This window comes from Emydura macquarii, unplaced genomic scaffold (genome assembly GCF_026122565.2).
Source record: "Emydura macquarii macquarii isolate MOO-44397 ecotype Brisbane River unplaced genomic scaffold, CSIRO-AGI_Emac_v2 contig_2473, whole genome shotgun sequence".
Classification (NCBI taxonomy): Eukaryota; Metazoa; Chordata; order Testudines; family Chelidae; genus Emydura; species Emydura macquarii.
The window spans coordinates 16681558-16703557 of NW_027132610.1; the positions used below are offsets into that span (position 1 = coordinate 16681558).

Genomic DNA, 22000 nt, shown 5'->3' on the forward strand with positions numbered 1-22000 from the left:
TTAGAGATTATTTGTACTTTGTTGTTGTAAGAAACCAGTCCCAAGGAAGGGTATTAATGAGGCAAGAGAGCCTATCGTGGAGTCCAAAGAGGAGAAGTGCAACAATAAGCCCAGTGTTAGGGTGGGGGGTGCTCAGGGACGGGAACTGGGACATTCACAGTTCTGTTTTCCGATGAGTGCACACATCCTCTGGCTGGCTGAGTTTATCACTCATTTCTTGAACCTCTAATGCCACCACGAAAGAAAAAAACCTCAAATCCTTGAAATCTGGAGTTCACTATGAAGAAAGAATGTTTCAGGAAGGGGGAGGATTTTAAGGTTTGGAGGCTTTCTTTTAACTGGAATGCCCATCTGAAAATCATCCACTGTTCATGCACAATCACAACTTTTTAAGACACATCATTCTGTATTAATGTTATATACTACAGATTGCTGCAAAGCATATGTTAAATGAAATGTAATCCATAGAGCTATTAGTTTCTTGGATCAAAGATACATTTTTAAAGATGGTTGACTACGAGTTTTCACCATACATACTAATGGTTCCTTTGAAAAAGGTAAATAATCCACATTTCATTAATCTTTTGAACATGTATTTTCAGAACAGATTAATGGTATAGGAATTATATATTTTACATATGCATAATGGCTCTGAAGGTTATTACAGTCCATCAGATCTATGGGCTAAAATCTCCTCTCCAATCTGCATGTTAGATCTCGTCTATGCTCTTCATAAATGCGTGCTACTATTGTTCTCAGCATATGGGGAGAGTAGAATCCCCTTGAAGAGATCCAAATATCCAGAGATTAGTCTGACATTGATCACAGGCAAGATAATGAAGCGGTTGATACTGTATTTGATTAATAAAGAACTAATGGAGGGTAATGTAATTAATGCAAATCAACATGGGTTTATGGAAAATAGATCCTGTCAAACTAATTTGATGTCTTTTTTTATGAGATTACAAGTTTGGTTCATAAAGGTAATAGTACTAAGATAATATACTTGGACTTCTGCAAAGCATTTGACTTGGTACCACATGGTATTTTAATTATAAAATTAGAACAATATAAAATTAACATTGTACACATTAAATGGATTAAAAACTGGATAACTGACTGGTCTCAAAAGATGACTGTAAACGAGGAATTGTCATCAAATGGGTCTGTTCCTAATAGGGTCTCACAGTGACTGGTGATTGGTCTTACACTAGCTAACATCTTTACCAATGACCTAGAAGAAAACATGAAATCAACACTGATAAAGTTTACAGATGACACAAAAATTGGAGGAATGCTAAATAATGAAGAGAACAGGTCACTGATTCAGAGCGATCTAGATTGCTTGGTAAACTGGGTGCAAACAAGCAGTAGGTGTTTTAATAAAGCTACATGTCAATCTGTGCATCTGGGAACAAAAAGTGTGGGCCACATTTTCAGGATGAAGGACCCTATCCTAAAAAGCAGTGACTGAAAAAGATTTGGGGGTGATGGTGGATAATCAGCCAACTCCAGTTCTCCACCAGAATGAGAAGCATAAGCTATGTCAAGAGGAGAACATTTTCCATCGACATAGCATAGTGAAGACAGAGTAGCTACTCGATGTAAGGTACGTCGACTTCAATGCATATCTTACATCAACCTGACCGCGTAGTGAAAACAAGTTCTTAGTCTCTGTGTCTTAGTTTCACCATCTATAAAATGGAAATAATAGCACTTCTCTATCTCACAAAGGTGTTGTGAAGATAAATACACTAAAGACTGTGAGGTACTACAGTAATGGAGGCCATATAAATACCAGAATAGATAGTTGGTACTTAATCTACTAAACCTTGCTATCATTGGCTCCTCATGCCATGAGGACAGTGACATTGTGGAACAGCTGCTGGAACAACGTTAGGATTGACACAGGTAATGTAGCCTTTATACTTGCACCGCATTGACCTAAGTAGGTCGACCATGGCTCTGCGTCACTCAGGGAGGTGGCAGCATTTCATCATTGTAACAGGTTGCTTACTTCAGTGGGAGACAAATTTTGGCATAGACACATGCACAACTAGGTTAATGAAAGCTGACCTAGGTCGACTTAACTTTATAGTGTGGACCAGGCCAAAGGGGAAAACCTGGGACAGTAATGACTGCTTTAATAATGCTTCTTCTGTGAAGAATTGAAAAGGCATGATTTGGAAGTGTGTAAATGAAGGATTAATTAAAATGAGAAGATCTGCAGACAGAGAAAAATCCTGGTCTAAGTGGTTTCAATAGACCAGGATTTAGCTCACATCGGGCCAAATTCAGAGGCAATGTAAACCCTGGCAAAAGATAAACATCTGTCAAAGAAGTCTCAACTGGTGTAACCTACACATCAAGGAGCTAGCAAAAGGTACAGGTTACTGAGAAGCTGGAGAAGAGGTGCTAATATAACCCAATTGTTCTTTCCCCCTACTACCAACTTGCTTTGTCTGGTTGCTCTGTAGAAAACTTGATTTTAAAATTCCAGAAACAATTCCATGAATCTTGTTTCAGACTGATCTGGAGGAATTAGTCCTCAAGCCAAGAAAAAAATTGTGAGCAAAGTTTCTAATATCTTTGCAGTTTTAGCCCTTTGATGTTCACAAATGATCTACCATCCTTACAAATTGGGAATGGAGGAGTTAGCATTCAGATGCCACACATTTAGAATTGCTCAATTACTAGGAGGTATCCTCCATTTTGGAAAGGTCCACAAAGTCTCTCAGATCCAGAAAATAAAATAAATTAAAAATAATCACAAAGCACACTACCACCTGAGAACTATAGCCGGATTCCTGTTAGCTATGCATTGAATCACACAAAAAATGTGTCACTTACATGTCCACTAGCGACAATTATGACCTATTTAAAGACACACACTATGGTGTCATCCCTTGGAGACCCGGAGTGATTTAACAGTGCTTCATTTTATTCCTGCTGTAGGGTTTAATTTTACAAGAACAAATAAAAGCACAGTTTCTTAAAAAGCTCATCCACTTTATCTGACTCTTTCCATGATAGATTTGCCCTGAATTGTATTTAAACAGCCACTTAATCACTCTGAATTTACAATCTTTTGAAATGCATAAAGATTATCATTGACTTTCTTTTTTTCTTTTTTTTTTTTCTTTTTTTACAGAAACTTGTTCAGGTATCTTATCTTTATTATGAAGATCGACTGCAACATTTTTATTATAGTCTAAAATCACAACCAAGTGTAAATTCTGATTATCCTCATGAGGGCAATTGAAGTGAAAGTATTTGCATGCTAAGCTTCATTGACTAAGAATATCCTGAGTTGGTATATTTGAAGGAGGCTCCTTATTTAAACTCTTTCAAGAGATTATTTTACATCTTTACATTGTTAATATTTTATAAGTGAGACGGTTTCCAAGCAACTTATTAAGTCAGTGGAGTATTGCACCTATTTGGGCCAGATTCTTAATTGGTGTAAATCAGCTACTCTGATTTAACACCAGCTGGGAGTCTAATCCACAGAGCAGTTAGTTTTACAGACCCATCTTTGAAAGCCAAATTACATTCTGTATTTCAATGGGCTATTTCCAAATGGGGTATATTTTCCCCTTTATCAACATAACAATAAGGCTGTACATCCTTGAGTTCTGATTCATTAAATCTTGACACCTATAGGAATGTCCAGTATTAACTTGAATTTAGATTCCAAAATATTAATCACCATCTATATATGTGTCTATATATCTCTCTGTGTGTGCACACACGTCACACACACAGCTTGTCACAATCCATATCACTAACAGTGTTTTTAGTCTTTCAAGCTAAAAAATAATAAGGACCTAGTCTGTCAGTTTTTATCACCATTGACTAACAGAAATGATCATCCTGGAACAATACGAACCTTCTCCTAAACTTGTACAAGCATTAAAAGGTAGATGCAGCATAATATCTGCATTTTCAAATATCGTTTTATATTACTGATTCTTACAGGGCTACCACTGAGCATAAGTGTAAAACATTTTATATATATTATAAAAAGGGTTAGCTGTCTATCATAAAGCTGTCTGTGATGGAGTGTATAAACCCTACAAAAAACAGACACTAAAGGGTTAAAAAAAGGGAGCCATCACTTCCCCAGCTGTCGCCTAGAGGCAGGCTAACAACAGAAAGGAGAAAAGGCTAGACCAGGTTGGCTGCTGGAGAGACAGAAAGTCACAATGAGGCATTCCAAAAGGTCACATCAGAAGAAGTTGCCCATAGAAACCACTTGTCCACCAGAAGTGATCGGAGAGATTGCCAGGCATGAAGTACCTGCAAGGCCCTGAGATAGGAAGCAGCTGAGGGAAACTGTAGGAGATTTAAACAAACAACTCGCTCATTGCTCCACCCTGGGTCCCTGAACTGGGAACCAAAGGAGAAGGAGGGCCTGGATCCCCCTAGCACACCTGTAAGTATAGGGTAGAGACCACCAAGAACCCTGTCCAGAGGTGGCAACAATAACAGGAATATTGTTCCTGATTTAACTTACTTTATTTCAGCCCCGTTAAAGAAAAAAGGGAAGAAACCTGTAAAGAAGGCAGCACCAGAAAGGGGTTTAGGTGAGGCTCAAACTCCAGGGACTATTGAGTGAAGGTCCTCTAAAGAGGCAGTTAAAACATTGGGTGGGGCCAGCCTCCTTCCAGTCCTGAAAGAGGAGAGACATAAGTAACCCAGCCTTCATTTTCAAAATGGCTAGTGATTTTTGGATGCCCTCACTGTTGGATGTCCAACTTGAGAGACCGTAAAGGGGCCTGATTTTCAGACGTGCTATGCAACAATCCACTGAAAATGAGGCACCTTTATATTAGGTTATCCCCAAATCAGACCACTTTTGCAAATGCAAGTGCAGGAGCCTAATGTTAAGCATACATTTTTGAAAACTTAGGCCTATGTCTTGCAAAGGAAGCTCATATCCTATTGTCATCCAGCAAAACCACAGGGGTCATTTATGGTTTCAGAAAAGTTTGACCTACAACAATAAAGAAATATTTTGGCTCAGTTTTCTACAGCTATTCACTAATTCCACTTGAAAGAAAAAATGCCATTATCCCTAAGGAAATAGAATTTGCAACCTGCAGAAGTACTTTACGCTGCAATTATGACAGTGTTTCAAAATCAATGACATCAACTGTGAAAAAAACCAGACGTGTCTTTTATTTTATTTTACCATTGCAAGCAAAGAACACTTTGGAAGCTGAAACATCTTCCTATTTGTTAGTTTTTACACAGTGTTGCAACCACAGCTGAATCTTCTTTCCAAACCTGCTCAGCAAAATTATTATTGTGCAAGTGCTCTGCAAAAAGCACACAACTGCCTGAAATTACACTAGAGTCAAATGTTGATTAAAAAAAAAGTGCCACGCAGGGAATGAAAACTAACTGCTGTGAAACTTAATGAAACCCACTGAGTGCCAAGGACACAGGCAGCCAAACTGAATTTAAAAAGGTGCCAGGAATTAGACTAGCCACTGTGATAGATGAGATAAGCAGAGCGACTTTGCCATGAGATCAAAACAGAATGCAATTCTTATGCATGAGATGAAAAGTGAAAATATTTATCGTCCAGGCTTCCTGTGTTCATAGATCGGATCCCAGGGCTTAGTGCACAACATGGAATTTGCCTTGCCTAGTTTAAGGTTTATCACAGCTCTTCCATGTCACTGAATGCACCACAGAAGTGCTCCTTCCTGACCCTCACTCTGTTATGGAAAAGAAGAACAAACTGAACAGATTTCTTGATCGTTCAGCACAAGTTAGCTGCAGCCACATGCTCAAATGTGCTGAGGTGGTGAGTGAATTCAGACTGCGTTACTGCCAGCGAAGCAAATAAAATAAAATAATCAGAAACTAATGGCTGCCATTCAAGGGAGGGCTCATTGCTCACAAAATAAGTGGTTTCTAAAGCAGCACTCCATTATAAAACATTAATAAATAATTATCTTGTATGTTTAGTAGATAGGATCCTTCATCCCATAGGAGTCTAAAAAGTAAAGGGCCCAAGCCTGCAAATACTTACATGTGTGTAAGACTTTATTCAAGGAGCAGTGCCCACTGAACTCTGGTGGCACAAAGTGGCAGGAAAGCTTGGGAAGTGTTATTCACTGGTGTAACTTAGAGCATCCCTGAGGCTGCTCTAATTTACTCTGGGGGCTGAGCTGGCCTGTTGCAGTGCTGGAAATCAGGGGAGCACAAAGGTGACATCCATCCACCTTTGCCTCTCCCTTCACAGCTTGGCCATATCTGAGGATTGGGGCTTAGAGGCCTGATTCTAGTTTATATTAGTGTTACTCCACTGGAGTTTCCACCAGCATGAGCTCATAGCCCCATGACCCAGATTCTGCTGTCAATGACACTGATGTAAATCTGGAGTAACTTCACTGAGATCAAGCTGAAAGCATGAATGGCTCCATAAGATTCTACGGATAAGACTGGTTCATTTCTCACATCTGTCTTCATTGCAGCCAGCTCTCATGAGATTTAGTGTTTGCCTTACAGCCGCCCCCTTCCTCCAAAAATCAGCTGATTGCATGAAAATCTCGGCCTTCATTTAAAAAAAAAACAAACGAATCCTAAGTTTCTAGCCTTCACAGTTATAGAGAAAATCTTGAAAACATGAATCATAAAGACTCAATCCAGAAAGCAAATAAAAAGAACTCCAAATTTACTGCTTTATAATTTCATGATTTTTAAGCCAAACTTGTGATTTTGGGGTGCCCATTTCATGGTTTTTGAATGCTTGGGGTTGGCAATACAGACTTTTACACAGGTATTGCTCCATTTCTAGTGAGGCACTCTTGTGTGAGATAATGGAGGCCCCAGGAATCAGGAGAAAAGCTCAGGGCTTCTATGTGAGCTAAGGTTTGAGCAAATGTAGGACTAAAACTGCACCTACAAATGACTGAAAAGACCTTGAACACTTATCATTATTATTTGTACCACAATAGTACTAGGAGGCTGCCTTTTGCTGACTGCTATATAGAGTGGGCTGGAAATGCCTCATTATTTATATTTATAATGAATAAAAATATATAAACCTGCCCCAACATAATAGATTTAAAAAAAAAATCTAAATCACACAAATAAAAATCAAAGAACTAACATGACATTTGCAAGCCATCTGTCTATTGACTTAGACTGTATGTTATATCTCCTTTCCATCATCTTTTATCTGTGTTGTCTATTTCAACTGCGACATCTCTGGGGCAGTGACTGTCTCTTACTCTGTGTTTGATCAGTGCCTAACACTATGGAGCCCTGATCTCAGTTGGAGCATCTAAGCTGTATTGTCAGATAAATAAATAAATAAAATAACTGTGGACTGAAGTGCAAATTTGCATAGGCAGATGTACAAACCCCCAAACATCACTTCACGGCTTTTAAAGCTTATAAAAGTATGACAGTGTTTGGAAGGTGCCTATTACACGTAGGCTTTAACCTCCTTTATGTCCTGTTTAAACCAAAGTACCGTTAAATTCACTCACAACATACTCACAGAGGTCCCTTAAGCATAATGCATTGCTACCCAAGGCATCTGTAATCGCTTTTAATCTGAATGCTTTTAAAAAACACTTTGGATAATTAGAGTTCTACTGTGTTGTGGCCAAACTGAGTTGCCCATGATGTTCTGAATATCAAATTAATTCTCTTTTTAAAAAATCTTATTCCCAAATTGGCTTTCAGTAGCTCCAGACAAAAGCCCAAAGTTGTGAGGAAGTCAGAAAGCACACTTTCTTTGGAAACCTCAGGGGTATTTCTTGCACTATACTGCATATGCAGGTTTCATGCCCTTTTACTGAGAGCTTTATTTTAGAAGCAGCTTTTATCATTCCAGCCTGACCATTCATAGCTTTATCTCAAATCCTTTATCCTTAAAGCAGGGAACAAACTCCATATCCCTTTGCATTGATTAGAAAACCATTCTTCTGGAATTAACAATGTCACTTTCTATTACAAAGGCATCTTTATTCAGGGACAATACTAGACAACTGAACTGTCAGATTGCAAAGGAAGGGTCAAATCTTTACATTACCACAGACACTATACACAATGTTTATCAGGGCAGTGCATTTCTTCTGCATTTTCTCCTGAAGATTTTGGTTCATGTAACAAGAAACAAGAGTGTCTTTGTAATAATTTTTTTAAAGTTTTTTATAATATATATATATGTATATATATATAACATGAGATTTCCATGAAATTCCTACCAACTAGTAGTAAGCTCCGTTAAATATTTTCTGTGTCAGCCCACTTGTAAATTTTATTTACAAATCAATATTCAAAATAGTCAGTTATCATAAAAATACTTTCTTTATAAAGCATTGACTGCTCAATCCTGCAAGGCAATCAGCACTCTGGTCCTGATCCGGCAAAGCACTTAAGCACATGCTCAATACTATCCTGAAAAGTTATCCGCACCTTCTGGGAGAAGCTGAGCACCCTTGATTCTCATTATCTTCAGTAGAAATTGACAATGTTGAAGAGCTTCCAGGTTTGGACCATAAGGCTAGATCCTGCTCCCAATAAAGTTGAAGAATTTTGCCATTGACTTCAGTAAGAACAGGAGCAGGCCCTAAGTGATGTATTAGAGGAAAGCACAGTTGGAAGGGGGAAAGGGGCCTAGTTCTGTTCTCAGTTACACCAGTACAAGTTAGTGGTAACTCCACTGAAGTAAAAGGACTTACACCAGTATAAACAATGTAAATGAGATCAGAATCAAGCCCATGGCATCATCTGACAATGTCGGGTTTGTTGATTGTGTGCAACTTTTCATGCCTAAGCTAAAGAAACAAAGCCATGTGATGTGATTGGCAGAGGACTGTCATAGACCATTACATGCAATATTGTCACTCTGGCCTGTGAAGTCATGTGACTGCAAAGTTAGTCCTTCCTTCCTTCCTGTGTGACTTCTAGTTTCTAAATTAGGACATGTCCCTTCCTATTTGCCACACCATATGAAAATAGCTGCACTGCTAGTCTGCAAACCATGTGTCTGACCTTACCTTCATGATTAAGGAGTTAGAAGAGTTTTTCATTAGACTTTCGAAAGCCAAAGTCCAACAGCTCAGATGGTAAAAGGAGGTATACAGAGAAGTAATAAGATGACATTAAGTAAAGGAAAATGTAGGCTGAATATCAGGAAAAAATGTCTAATGGAATTCTATTAAACTGTCTTCCAAAGCAAGGGAGAAAAGCCCCATTATACTGTCATTTAAAACTGGATTGGACAAAGCCCTGGAAAATATGCTCTTGGGAACAATCCTGCACTTTCTGTGGGACCTGGGCACATGATCTCATTGCTAATTGGAAAACACTGCAACTTTTCAATGATTATGTGCTTGAATGTTATTGGAAACTTCACTTAAACATGTTCAGGAAGCAAAACCAAATGAGTGTTTCAATGCGGAAACAAAATGACTAATTCTGGGCCAAATTCTTCTCTCATTTACTCCAACCCAAACGCTGAGTAATTCTACTGATTTAATTGAAATTGCTCCGGATTTACACTACAGCACTGAGCATAGAATTTGTCCAACTCCTTCCAATTAATTTGAATTTTAACTGTTGATATTTTAAAAGCTTGAACATGGAATTTTTTCTATAATATTTATTTCAGAATAAGTTTTCTTACCACATAATTCTCTATCATTGCTCTTGGGGCTTGACTCAGCAGAATATTTATGTGGCTTTCTGAGCAATGTAAGTTCCAAACAAGCATTGAATGTTGAGTTGGCAGCAGGCTAACCCTTCCTGGACCTATCTAGCTTCTATCCTATGAGCCTGCAAAGCCCACTGAGTTCTTACAACTCAAGACCCCTGGCCAGCCAAGCATTTATGCATGAGTAAGTGGGACTACTCAAGTGAGTAATTGTGCACCAATGTGAGTAAGGGGTTCACACTCTGGCTCTCAGTGCTTTGCTGGATAGGTTGCTAGGGCTGGAATGTAGCCTCCAAAAAGAGTGGTGCTATAATAGTCATAAATGTGCTTCTGTCCCAGATTGACAAAATTTACAGAAACCCCTCTTTACAGAATCACCTTACTTACTGGGGCAAATTCTCACCTGGTGTAAACTCAAACTTTGGCCTGACTTCAGTGGAGCCTTGCTGATCAACGCTAGCTGGGGATCTGGCCCACAGTCTCCATTAATGTGAATCAGTGTCTCTTAGAGGTTTTCATTAGTACACAAACTGGCCTTTTCATATGACTTGATTCTACAAGACAGCAAGGCCTACTGATGGGGTGAGCATGAGATTCACTGTGTGCTCAGAACTTCTGATCCTTGGTCTGGCACTAATGCCCTTTTGGCTTTGAGCAAATCACTCGGTATAACAGTGACTCAGCTTCTCCATCTGTAAAATGGAGATAATATTTCCTGATGGACCTCAGTTCTCCTGAAGATGAATTAATTAATGTTTGTAAAACCCATTGAAATGTAAAGCACCATGGAAGTGCTAAGTATTGTTACTCTCCAGTATGAAAAAAGAGCTAAAATGAGAAAAGCAAGCATGTCTATATAGAAACAAAATAGCACTCAGTCTTTTTTAGATCAAAGAGTCTGGTCTTAAAGCAAAATTCTGTTTACACTCTAAACACCTGCAACAATAATCAAAGCACTGCACAGTACTTTTATATTCAACATCAACAGCAAAGAAAAGAGAAGGAAAGCAACTCTTCCCAATATTTTAGCGGCACTATTCTTTTTGGAGGGTTTTTTGTTTTGTTTTTTTGTGTGTGCGTGTCAGCATTTCCATTATAAGCGTGCTTTCCAGAGGCTTATAATCTGATTCAAAAAATTTGCTCCAGGCTGAAATTTGGCACGCATGGAATTTTTCTCCTTACTTAGTTAAAACTTATTGTAGTAGTAAAAAGTGTTACAAAAATAGCACAGCTCACTGTAAACAAACTAATACACACCCATTAACGTCTCATTCAGTTACATTCATCTGTGGAACCATTCTCAAGTTAGGTCAGTGTTCCAACCGAACAGCCTTAACACTTTGCAACAGCTGGTGTAAACTATCATAGTTCCATTGGCTTCAATAGAGTGATGACAATGAACGGCTCCTTTCTCTTTCAGCTGAATAAAGCAGGAAGACATATGGTTTAGGCCAACAAAATGGATCAAATTTAGAAGTGAGCGTGAGTCTAAGTGAATATAGGAGAGTCTAAGTTTATATCTTTTTTTGACCTATATAAACAGGGCTCTGCATATCAATGTGTGTTTACTTAGACTCCCTTACAGTCAGATTCAGTGGGCCAGGCTCAGAAGTGTTATTAAGAGGGGAGAATTACACTTGAATACAAAGGGGGTGGGGGTGTGTGTGTGTGTGTGTGTAAATGAGTCAAAACTGATGTAATCTACACACTAAGGGGACCACAAGTTGTAAATTACATCATCTTAGACTCACTTCTGAATTTGCCCAACTGTCCTTAAATTGTCACTTTTGCCAGCATACAGCAGGCAGTCTTATTACCTAATGTTCTACCATATGTGCTGCAAAATCCGCTCAGGATGGCGTGGCCTTTTATGTCTTTCCTTTCATCATGTCTTCCCACAACCGCCACCTTACTTATGACCTGATTCTGAATTGCCTGCAAAGGCAAAACTCTCATTGGAGTCAATGGGCTTGATGCTGTACTGCATTACATTATGTGTAAGGCAACTGCACCTGTATAAAGTTGGGGTAAAGTGGATATTAAACATTACCACTAGTGACCAAAGTGGCTGGCTCTGCAAGCCAAGATGTAATATTCAGGAGTGCTGAGGCTGAGCCAGAAAGGGGGTGTGGTCGGCACAAATATACACTGGCTGGGTACCAGGGTAACCAGATAGCAAGTGTGAAAAATTGGGACAGGAGTGGGGAGTAATAGGCACCTGTACAAGACAAAGCCCCAAAAACCGGGACTCTCCCTATAAAATCGAAACATCTGGTCACCCTACTGGGTGCCTGAGTAAAACTGATGTGAACAGCTGGAATGAACTGGATCAGCTGGGAGGTTGCTCTTAACTGAAGCATAAAGTTAATGTACAGGAATCTTATTCAGTAACAACATCAAACAATGGCATACTCCTCGTCTGCCCCAATGCTGATGTCTCCCATTGAGGCAAGTGTTACTCCCCATGCCTTCCTCTCTGTAATGCTGTGTGTGTGTATGTGCGTGTGTGTACATGTAAAAAAGATGTAGTTTGCCTTCGTGTAACATGGATGATTACCCAAATGCATGAGAAAGTCACTGAGGTTTCTACCTGACAGAACATGAGAGAGAGGAAAAAGTGGCTAAACTGCCCATATGATTATTGTCTGTAGGGCTCTCAACTAGAGCAGGCCATAAAATGGAAATCCCTTCCTGTGAAAAATTTAACTTTTTCCCACAGAATTGAAAATTGTGACAAAAAGTCAAAACTTTATTGCAGGAAAGGATTTCCAGAAAAATTCCACCTTGAGACAACTGAAATCACATTTTTTTTTTTTTTGGCTTGCCATCTGCTTGTCTAGAAGCCGCTTGTCAATTTTACTTTTCCCCAGCAGGCAGAAAGTGAATTTGACAAGGGCCTTCCAGTTAGGCAGCTCGGGAGTCACCATTTCAATTTCGCAGGTGAAAAATTGGAATTTCTTTGCAAAATTGAAATTTTCCCCTGGAAATTTTTGATTTTGGGAGAAGGCGGGGGAAGTGTTTTCAATTAGACAATCTTTCTGGTGGAAAACTGCCATGCAGCTCTATCCTCAGCATCCAGATAATGCTTGTCAGGAGCAGGCAAGAGTTTGTGCAGGCTAATACATGAATATTGCCCTAGCACAGGCTCTGAGGAACTTTACCATGACTTTTCCAAAGGGTTAAAAATTTCCTCTGCAGACGTATTTAGAATTTACCTTAAAAACTGCAAAAGCCTGTTTTCCCATTAGCCAAATGTTCCAAATTGCCTGAGCAGCAATAAAAGGACCATCAGTTCATAGGTTACCCTGTGAGCTGCTGTTGTAGGCACAAGGGAATGGAGAGAGAGAAATAAGGGCGGGACCGTGTCTGCGAGGCCTGCTCATTTGGCTCCTCCCATTGCCAAAAGGAATTCTTGTCTGAACTTGTGCATTTCTGGTGTAAAAACTACTGAGAGCAAGAGAGAGAGACCTTCACAACTACTGCGAGCCCCTGAGAGAGCTAAATTGTAAATCAGAAGTGTCACACCTTCAGGGTGGAGTTCTGGGAAAGGGTGAGTTTGAGTACAGGGGTCAGTTAGCAAGTGTAGGTGGTTGGACAGCAGGTTACACTCGGAGGAGTGCCAGATAGAAAGTCTGTGTCCTATGAATGTGCCTAAAGTTGGGGCAATGGCTGGACTCTGTTCAGATTCCAGGGGCTTGAAACACCTCTGGGAATTCAGACTTCAAAGGCTTGGAGTTCTCTTTGCATTCCAAGTGGATGGCCAGAAAGGGGCACTCGCTAGACTCTGTGACAACATGCATCCCAGAATTAAGTCCAATGAGTCTAATTCAGAGACGTGTCAAAGATGGTGGGTTATCTTAGATGCCCATCAATTCACTCACTCCTGAATGTGGTTCAATGTAGAGTCAAAGGGAGTTTTGCCTGAGTAAGTGGAGATTTCAGCCCTTCTCTTTTGTGTGCTGACCCTTTTTATGAAAAGAGTCACATAATGCTCTTTAAATGTCCTGTATGTGAAATACTTGCATCTTTTAATACACTGCTTATAATAAAACTGGTTAACCTTTTAGTTCATTATGCTTTTAATTTGATTGCCCTGCATTCAGAGAGTGAAATTATTCATCACGTTAGTATGTTATACCTAATCTATCTACTTGAGAATTTCCAATGTACCCATCAGAGCGGAATTTACTTGCCAAGTTGCAGTGAAAAGAAAAAGAGGATTACAGAGTAATTACTCTGTAGAGCAGAGTTTGCTGTAGACATGTTAAAACTTTACTTTTTGTCAATCCTGATCTTCATAGTTATTTTAGTCAGACCTTTCAATGTAGTCTATTATAGGTGCATGATATGTTTCAATCTTCCAAACATTCAAAGTAAACCAGCTAGATACATTACACTTACTGTTCTCAGTGAAGACTATATGCATCTACATAACTATGCCCTCAAGAGGTCATAGACAGTATAACTTTCCCATCCGTTGTCTGTACTCAGAAGTGCATGTAAAAGTGTATCAGCTACAGCAGTAGCGGTTCTCAAATTGTGATCTCTGGACCACTGATGACTGGCCAGATGGGGCTGGCTCTTTCTCCTAGTTTGCAGCTGCTAATTGCACAAGAAGAAACGAAATATACATTAAGCACTTTCCAAATGTTACTTTTCCATGTAAGCAATTGCTATAATTGCTGCAGCGATATCATGTGATCATAAATAGGATGGGAAGCAGTTCATCTGATTGAGACTAGGAAGGAAGAATCACAAAGCAATCTCTATGTTAAGACTGAAAAAAGTTTAAGAACCCCAGAGCATATTATCCTAGTATTGTTTTAAAATATATACAAACCCCCATCTCAAGCAGCAAATGATCCTCTTAAATGCTGGACAAACCAATTTCTAAACAGCTATTCCTATTTCTAAACAGCTGTTCCGATTTGCAGTTTCATACAGGTTCTACAATTCATTTTTTATGAGAAGAGTAGGTTTATGGTAAGCAGACATGATTAACTATTAAACTTGGTTGCCACATAGAGCAACAACTTTGTGAAACCCCAGCTGTAAAACCTTGGCACCATTTAGCTAGGGCAGGCTTAACTGGTTTTATGCAGAGGTTACTCCACTGACCTCCCTGAAGTCACTCCTGATTTGCACTGAAGTGAGAGAGAAGAATCAGGCCCTTTGTCTACTAGAGTGGTCACCAAATCATCTCAATAGCACTGTAACAAGCCTCTGATACCAAAGCACAATGACAATTAGACCAATTTGTCAACACTAGCCCCTTCCCACCCATGGAATCAGAACTGCATTGTATCCTCACCTGCCCTTATGTCTCCCAATACAAGACATTGCCATAAGTTTACTCACCCAAGTTAGTCTATTTTAAAACACTCCGTTAAAAGCACTTAAATACTACAGTTATGAGACACTATCAAAAACTATGAGTAGAAAATCTATCGTGTTTTTATGTTTGCTTTTAATATCAGCTAATATACTTTTAAATTCAAACATTCCCTCTGAGCTATTGGCAACAGACACAACAGTGTGCTGGGACAGGAGACTTGGAAGGTGAAAATACCTATAAACAGAAGGTGAAACCCACTAACCTAGAGTCACTGCCAAATTGAGTGAGAGGCAAAAAAATAAACAAGTAGCATAAAAGAGGAAAAGTAAGTTAGATCGTTAACCTACTTTTCCTTTCAATAATCTAGGTTTTGATCAGTAATACAGGTAGAGTAATAGTAAGATTGGTGGGAAGGGAGAAATTGAGATAAATCTTCAGTTGGTATAAATCAGCCCAGCTCAATGGACCCAAGCTATGTTGCTCTACACCAACTAAGGATCTGACCCGCATTCTTTACCTTGCAAGTGTCTCTTTAACTTGTCTAAGTTACTGACTCACCATACCCAGCTTTCCACAGATCTCATGTCTTAATTTGCTTTTTATGTACCTTGAGAAGTGCTGGTTTCTCAGTTTCTTAATTTCTTATGCATTTTCCAACAGTGCTGTATGAAATCAGAGACAACCATAAAACCAAGTAGAGGGGGAAATTACACATGCTGTGTAAATAATTTCTGAACTGTAAGTAAAGTTGCCTGTGATTTTAGTTTCATATCACAAGTTCACTGATCTTTTGGACTGGCACCTCCTGAAAATAAACTCTGAACATTTATGTCCAACCCCCCTTCGGAAAGTTGTTCTGTACAGTCTGTGCTGGAAAACTTTCTTGGCTTGCACTGTAACCTTAAGGATGCCTTTTCCCTCCTCACATTTGATTCCAAGTCTACACCAGCAGTCAGAGAGGGGTGGCATACTTTCAGCACAAGACAAAGCCACAAAGGTTTGTGAGTTTTCCACTCCTCCTGTTATCCTTCCCTCAATGTTGACTGAGGAGGTTGTCATATTTCACTGGTCTGGTTTGCAATCAGAAGCAGCCCAGCCAGCTAGCCTGCAGAAAGGGGGAGTGCTGCCACTAAAACTGGATAAACTAAAATTAAAATCATCTGATCAGAGACAAATTGAAAACAGAGTATAGTGGCTCAAGAGCAAGCAGAAATGAAGCCTTTGTGGTGGGTGGAGGTGAAAATAACCAGTCTGAGTGGGATCACAAATATCATTTAATCAAATATCTCTCCATCCCTCTGCCTAGGGGTAGGAGAGAGGGTAGAATTTCATGACAAAGTGGGTTTTAGGAACTGTAAGTTACTGTCACAATTATCTCTCAAGGCATTGCTATTTTCTTCCAGATTGTGAGCCATATTAAATACAGAAATGCCCGTAGGCCACACAGCAGGGAGAAGGCTTAAGTAACTGTATCAGCTGGTTTTCAAGTGTAGAAATTACTTTAAAGCTTTGGGTCAGATTCTCAGCTAGTGTAAATCAGCTCCTTAATGGAGCTCTAATTTACACTAGCTGAGGATCTGGCCTGAGTAGTCTTCCTTTTCCATTCCCCTAATTTTCAACTTTAAACTGTGTTGTGCCATCTTGTTTGCAATGATCCACTTAAAATTTTATTTCTGTTTTATTACTGTGTGAGCCCCTGTTTGGAGAGGAGGGAATTACAAGTCCTAATGAAGCACAATACTATCCTTTCTGAATTTGCACTGCTAGACCTGGATATCAGAGAACATGTGAAAAATTGCAGCTTTGATGGTTTCTATGTTGAATGCCAGAGAAATACACAACCAGAATAATAATCATAGCATTGTGGGGTTCCAAGTTTAATGTCTCTCTAACTTTGAGGTCAAATTTGATCTCAATCTACAAGAAAAAAAATTCCCCTTAATTATAAGCACTGCAAACTCCATCTAGGACATGAGAGTCAAGCTGTATTCCTTTTGGCAAGCGGATCGCCCTATTCTGTAATAAAGATTCTCCAGTTGGAGTCTGGGTTTTGACTCTACAGTTGAATCCAAGTGGGTAAACCCATGCACCTGTGCAGAGCCCTACTGAAGTAAACAGCATTGTAAAAACACAAGGCAAAAGACAATCCCTGCCCCAAGGAACTTACAGTCTAATTGTACTCTTATAACCTAACCATAGTTTTAAGTGATTTAATGCAGCGTATTATTCTGAAAGGTTAAATGCTGGCCTGGCAGGAACTTCAGTACATGACAATGAACAAGGTTGACTGCAACCTGCAGAGGTGCTATAGTCAGAATGGAGAAAATAATTTAGTCACTATACCAGCACAAGCACAGAGTAATTGATCAGAAGCTTGTGACTTACCTCCCAGGAATTGGATGCCTCCTGCTACCCTGCCCACAGTTCTGGAGATGAGCTCCGACACACAGCAGCCCATGAGTGCAGTCAGCGCCACCAAAAGGAGGAGGCCGCAGCCCAGCCCTGTCACCACGGTGCAGATCCTCCATTCGGCACTTGGGATGGCTTGGAAGGATGCATAGCGGCCACACTGCTCTACCATCACTGTCGTCTGGCGGCTCTCATCCCGCACTGGATAGGAACACCTCCGGAAAGTGCCAAACGACACTGGCTTCTCCAGCTGAGACCCCAAGAGCCAGTAGGGCATAAAGAATCCTACGCAGGAGGCAGCAGCACAGAGGAAGGAGAGAAGTGCCCAGATCACCCCAGTGCAAGTAAGGCTGGATGCCATCTTTTTATTCACAACCAATAAAAGTAGCAAAAAGGTGAGAGTGTGTGTGCGGGGAGGAGGTGTTGGTTTGGGGAGATTTATGAGTAACACAGAATCTTTCAATCTTGGTCAATCCTCAGCCTGGTAAAATCTTGAATCCTAATGGCCATGATGTTCTTTTCCGTCATGAAGATGAAGGTTCCTGGTTAAATAACAACAAAGGAGGAAAATAAAAATTCAGTAATATTAAAGTAATAAAATAAATAATAATCAGTTCCACTCTCTGTAGTGGTTTCCATCCAAGAATCTCAAAGCAACAAGACACTGTTCGCATAAATCACACTTCTACCTCAAAATGTTTTACCTACTATTACTACAAATAACACCTATTATTTTAAGACCCTTTCCTACATTCCCTGCTGGTAAAAATGTAGTATTAATTTTATTGCCTGGACATGAAGTGAATTCACTGACAATAGACAGAGATTAGAGAAAAAATATTCCATTTTGTTTACTATGTTCATTTGCCAGTACTACATAGCCAGTTTCACTGTTCCCCTGTGTAGTAAATTAGTCAGTCCTTTTCCTCTGTTGTTTGTGTTGGTCTTTCACACAGCAAAAGGGGAAAGGAAAAAAATCTATTAAATCCTTACCAACTGGGGCCCTGATCCTGCAAAGATTTACACACATGCTTAACTTTATGCACTCAATGGGATAACATAGTAAAATTAAGCATCTGAATAAATCTTTGCAGGATTGAGACCCTTGTGAAGCTAGGTAAGGAGTATTAAAGCACCTAATTCACAGATGAGTAAAATGAGACATCAAGAAGTTTCAAAAGTTTCAAAAGCAGCCAAGGATTTTTCGTACACCATTGTTCAGGTGCCCAAAAGGAGATACCTTGTGCTTGATTTATCAGAAATGCTAAGAACTTACAATTCCAACTAAAGTCAATGGCAGCTGCAGGTGTATTAGTGCCTCTTAAAATGAGGCTCAAACTATTCCAAGTTAAAACTAATGCTACTTAAAAGAAGCAGCCACATTTACAATTTTGGCTGCAAGTGGCTTGCTAAAGATCACTCAGCAAGACCTAAGGAACACAGCCTGACACCCAAGCCTCCTTCTCTGACAACTACATATCTCTAATGTAGCACTGTAGCATCATCTCACTTCTAGTTACAGTACAGAACTAATAACTACTCTCCAAAAGCTTGGGGAATATTTTTTTTAAATCCACAATGGATCATTAAGTCTGAATCCAATAGCATCTGTATGTTTATAATAATTTCTCATAGTTGCTGCCAAATGAATTCTGACAGCTATTTACCTTTTTTAAAGCATGGCTACATGCCAAGTCAGTGAATTCACTTCATGTACAGGCAATAAAATTAATACTACATTTTTACCAGCAGGGAATGTAGGGAAGGGTCTTAAAATGAACTTAAGCTCACACACACCACATTAAAGTTTGTTGACTTTGTTTATTTATTTAAGAAAAAATAATCCTCTGCTATGACTTTTAGAAAGCTTATTCTAAGGCAGAAGAGTCTGTTTGTATGTATTTGTAGCCGTAATCTGTGACAACACCCCTCGACCTACGAAAGATGAAAAACATGGGACGAAAACCTAGAAGCGGTGCACCCGGTATCCTGTCTTCCCTGTGTCTCTTTAGGTGGTAGGCTCTTTAGACCTGGGGCTGTCATTATCTTTGCGACTGGTGCAGCCCACATCACACTCCATGATGATAATAAACAATCCACAGGTAGATCATGAGGCTTGAAATCCCCCCCCCCCACACACACACACACACCCTCCCCCGGTTATTAGGAAAGATCGTGTGCTTGAAAATAAAGGACAATATGGAGACTTTTGGGGGAAGGTGCCAGATGCTACTCCCTGTGAAGAGAAGAGCAAAGCTCCCATGGACTTCAGCGGGAAGAGGCTCTCGCCCTAGGTCCGCTTTCATTCAGATTCTGACTTGTGAGTTGTTGTTTTGGTTGGGGTTTTTTTTTTTTAAATCTGCGCTGAACTGTACTTTTCGTACGCTGAACAACGTGCCCGACATGTCAGTGTCAGCTTGAAACAGGAACCCGTCCAGCCTGCACGACTCTACAAAGTCTCCGCAGCCCTTTCTGGCTAGGGGGACGGAACCGCTCTCCCCCTTCCCGCTGTCCCCACCCCCGGAAACTTTCCTGGGCGAGTCCCCCTTGTACCGGTCGGTCACCACTTACTGAGAAGAGCCCCGGGTACCTGGTTCACGTGGCAGGCAGCTGTAAATGACCCTCTAGCCCAGGCGATGCGGCGGGAGGGAGGGAGGTAGGGAGGGATGAGCGAGGTCCAGCCCGCCAGTTGCCCCTGTCAGGGGAGAAGGTGCCGGGCTACCAGGCAGCCGCTCCAAACCTCCCCAGCTCCAAGGCCGGCGGGTGCGCTCAAGTCAGCAGCGCGGCTCCCAGCGGCAGCGCTCCGCGGGCTTGGAGAGGCACCAGCCGGCGAGGAGCAAGCAGCGCTCGGCAGCCCCCGGCTCAGGAACGGGGCGGGGCGGGCAGCCCCAGAGGCCGGGAGAGGCTGGGCGCTGAGCCGCTCCGCAAAGGGATCCAGGCGCGCAGAGAACTTCCCTCCCCCGCGAGCGAGCAGCGGCGCAGCGCGGACCGGACTGGAGCCGGGAGCACGCGCGGGCGGCGGCGATGCGGGGCTGGGAGGATCGAGTGGCCCCTGCGCCTGCCCCCTTCGCGCCCGGGCGCTCCCAGCAGAGGGCTGCGGGCGCACACACACTGGAGACGGACGGGCGGCGGCGATGATGATGACACGCAAATGGGCTTTAGGCAGAGCAGGCAGCGGCTTTCCCCTCCCACCTCCTCCTCCTCCCCCTGCTGTTCTCCCCCCCACAGCCGAGCCTGCTCACCGGGCGGGACCCCGCTGCAGACACAGCAATTGCGGAGCGGGCCAGGACATTCTTGGAGAGTGAGATTAGCAGAGAGAGACTGGGGGGGAGACAGGCAAGGGGGTGTCAAACTCCCTGGAGAAGCATCAGTCAAGGGAGCTCCGCCCCCCAAGTCCCCTTAAATCGGGGGGTAGATGACTGGGGAGAAGGGCATGGAATAACGGAGAAAGTTACATTGCAGTGGGGCCTGCTGCTGCCGGGGTTGCCTGGGTTTGGTTTCTCTCCAGAGGGGAGGGAAGCTGGTTCTCAGCAGTGAAGCAGACAGGGAGAGATGGACGAGCACAAGCTAGCCGCAGAGAGGAGGAAAAGATCGGAGAGGGGCGAAGGCTGCGCTCCTTAAATGGAAGAAGATGGGCTAATCCCTGGCTCGAGGACAGCTGTGTACATAGAAAGGGTGCGGGGCGGGGTGCTCCTGCTGTGCCGCATTCTGATCACGACAGTTTGGGGAGCTGGTTTTGCAAGGAGGAGGAATGTGGCCAGGATGCAAGGAGCCAGCAAAAGGGACAGGGTGGGAGCTTGGCCAACGTTGCAGAAGCAGCAGCCCCAGGGCGGCTGGGATAGGTCAGGCGAAGGAGCAAAGGGCTGTGGGCTGCAACATTTTCCCAAAGTGACTCTAGTGGGAAGGGTTTAAAAAAACCACTCACTGAGAATGAAAGATGTCCTGATCTGTTTTGTTTTGTTTTTCCCTAGCTTGAGTAAATTTTTCCAGTCAGAAGAAACTTCGATGCCAGGATTAAATCACATCTGCCATCAAAGTGCAACGTTTTCCCTGCTAGTGTTTCTTTTACAATCCTGGAACACAGCTTGTTATCTAAGTACTGATCATGAATATTGCTGATGTTAAGTGAAAGAAATATCATTAATTAAATCACAGACCTGCTTCGCTGGTGATTATTTTAGTAAGATTTTCTTTTTAGGAACAACAAAGATATAAAATCAGAATAGCATCAATCTGGTTTATTTCTCAAGAGAGATTAAAAACAAGCTGTAAAATGTATAGAAAGAATGTCTTTTCATCATGAGATTCAAAAATACATTCCTTAAGGGATATCGTTTTAAGGGGAAACAGAGGGAGTCTGGTTTAGTGGGTGGAACCCATTACTGGAAGTCAAGACTATTATTTTTTTAATCTGTTATTTACATTACAGTAGTACCAAAAGGATTTGACCAAGAGAAAGATTCTGTTGTTCTAGGCACTGCACATACACAGAGACTGTCTCTGACCCAAAGAATTTACAGTCTGATATACAGGAATTCAGACCATCTAGTAGCCCCTTCCCGCCTTAAACTGCA

General features: G+C 41.3%; 1 protein-coding gene across 4 annotated transcripts in view; it reads right to left on the minus strand.

The window, feature by feature from the left end:
* Positions 1–21076, minus strand: part of LHFPL6 (LHFPL tetraspan subfamily member 6) — a 191417-nt gene extending 170341 nt beyond the window's left edge. For 2 of the 4 annotated variants that reach the window (XM_067563044.1, XM_067563047.1), the window contains exons 1-2: positions 20017–20759; positions 17403–17968 (exon numbers count right to left, since the gene is read on the minus strand). In XM_067563044.1, coding sequence (XP_067419145.1) covers positions 17403–17787 — 385 coding nt within the window. In that variant the 5' untranslated portion in view covers positions 17788–17968; positions 20017–20759. Of the gene's footprint in view, positions 1–17402; positions 17969–19997; positions 20760–20881 lie in introns of those variants that run through there. The other 2 variants (XM_067563046.1, XM_067563045.1) reach the window with 2 other exon arrangements.
* Positions 21077–22000: the final 924 nt, after the last annotated feature.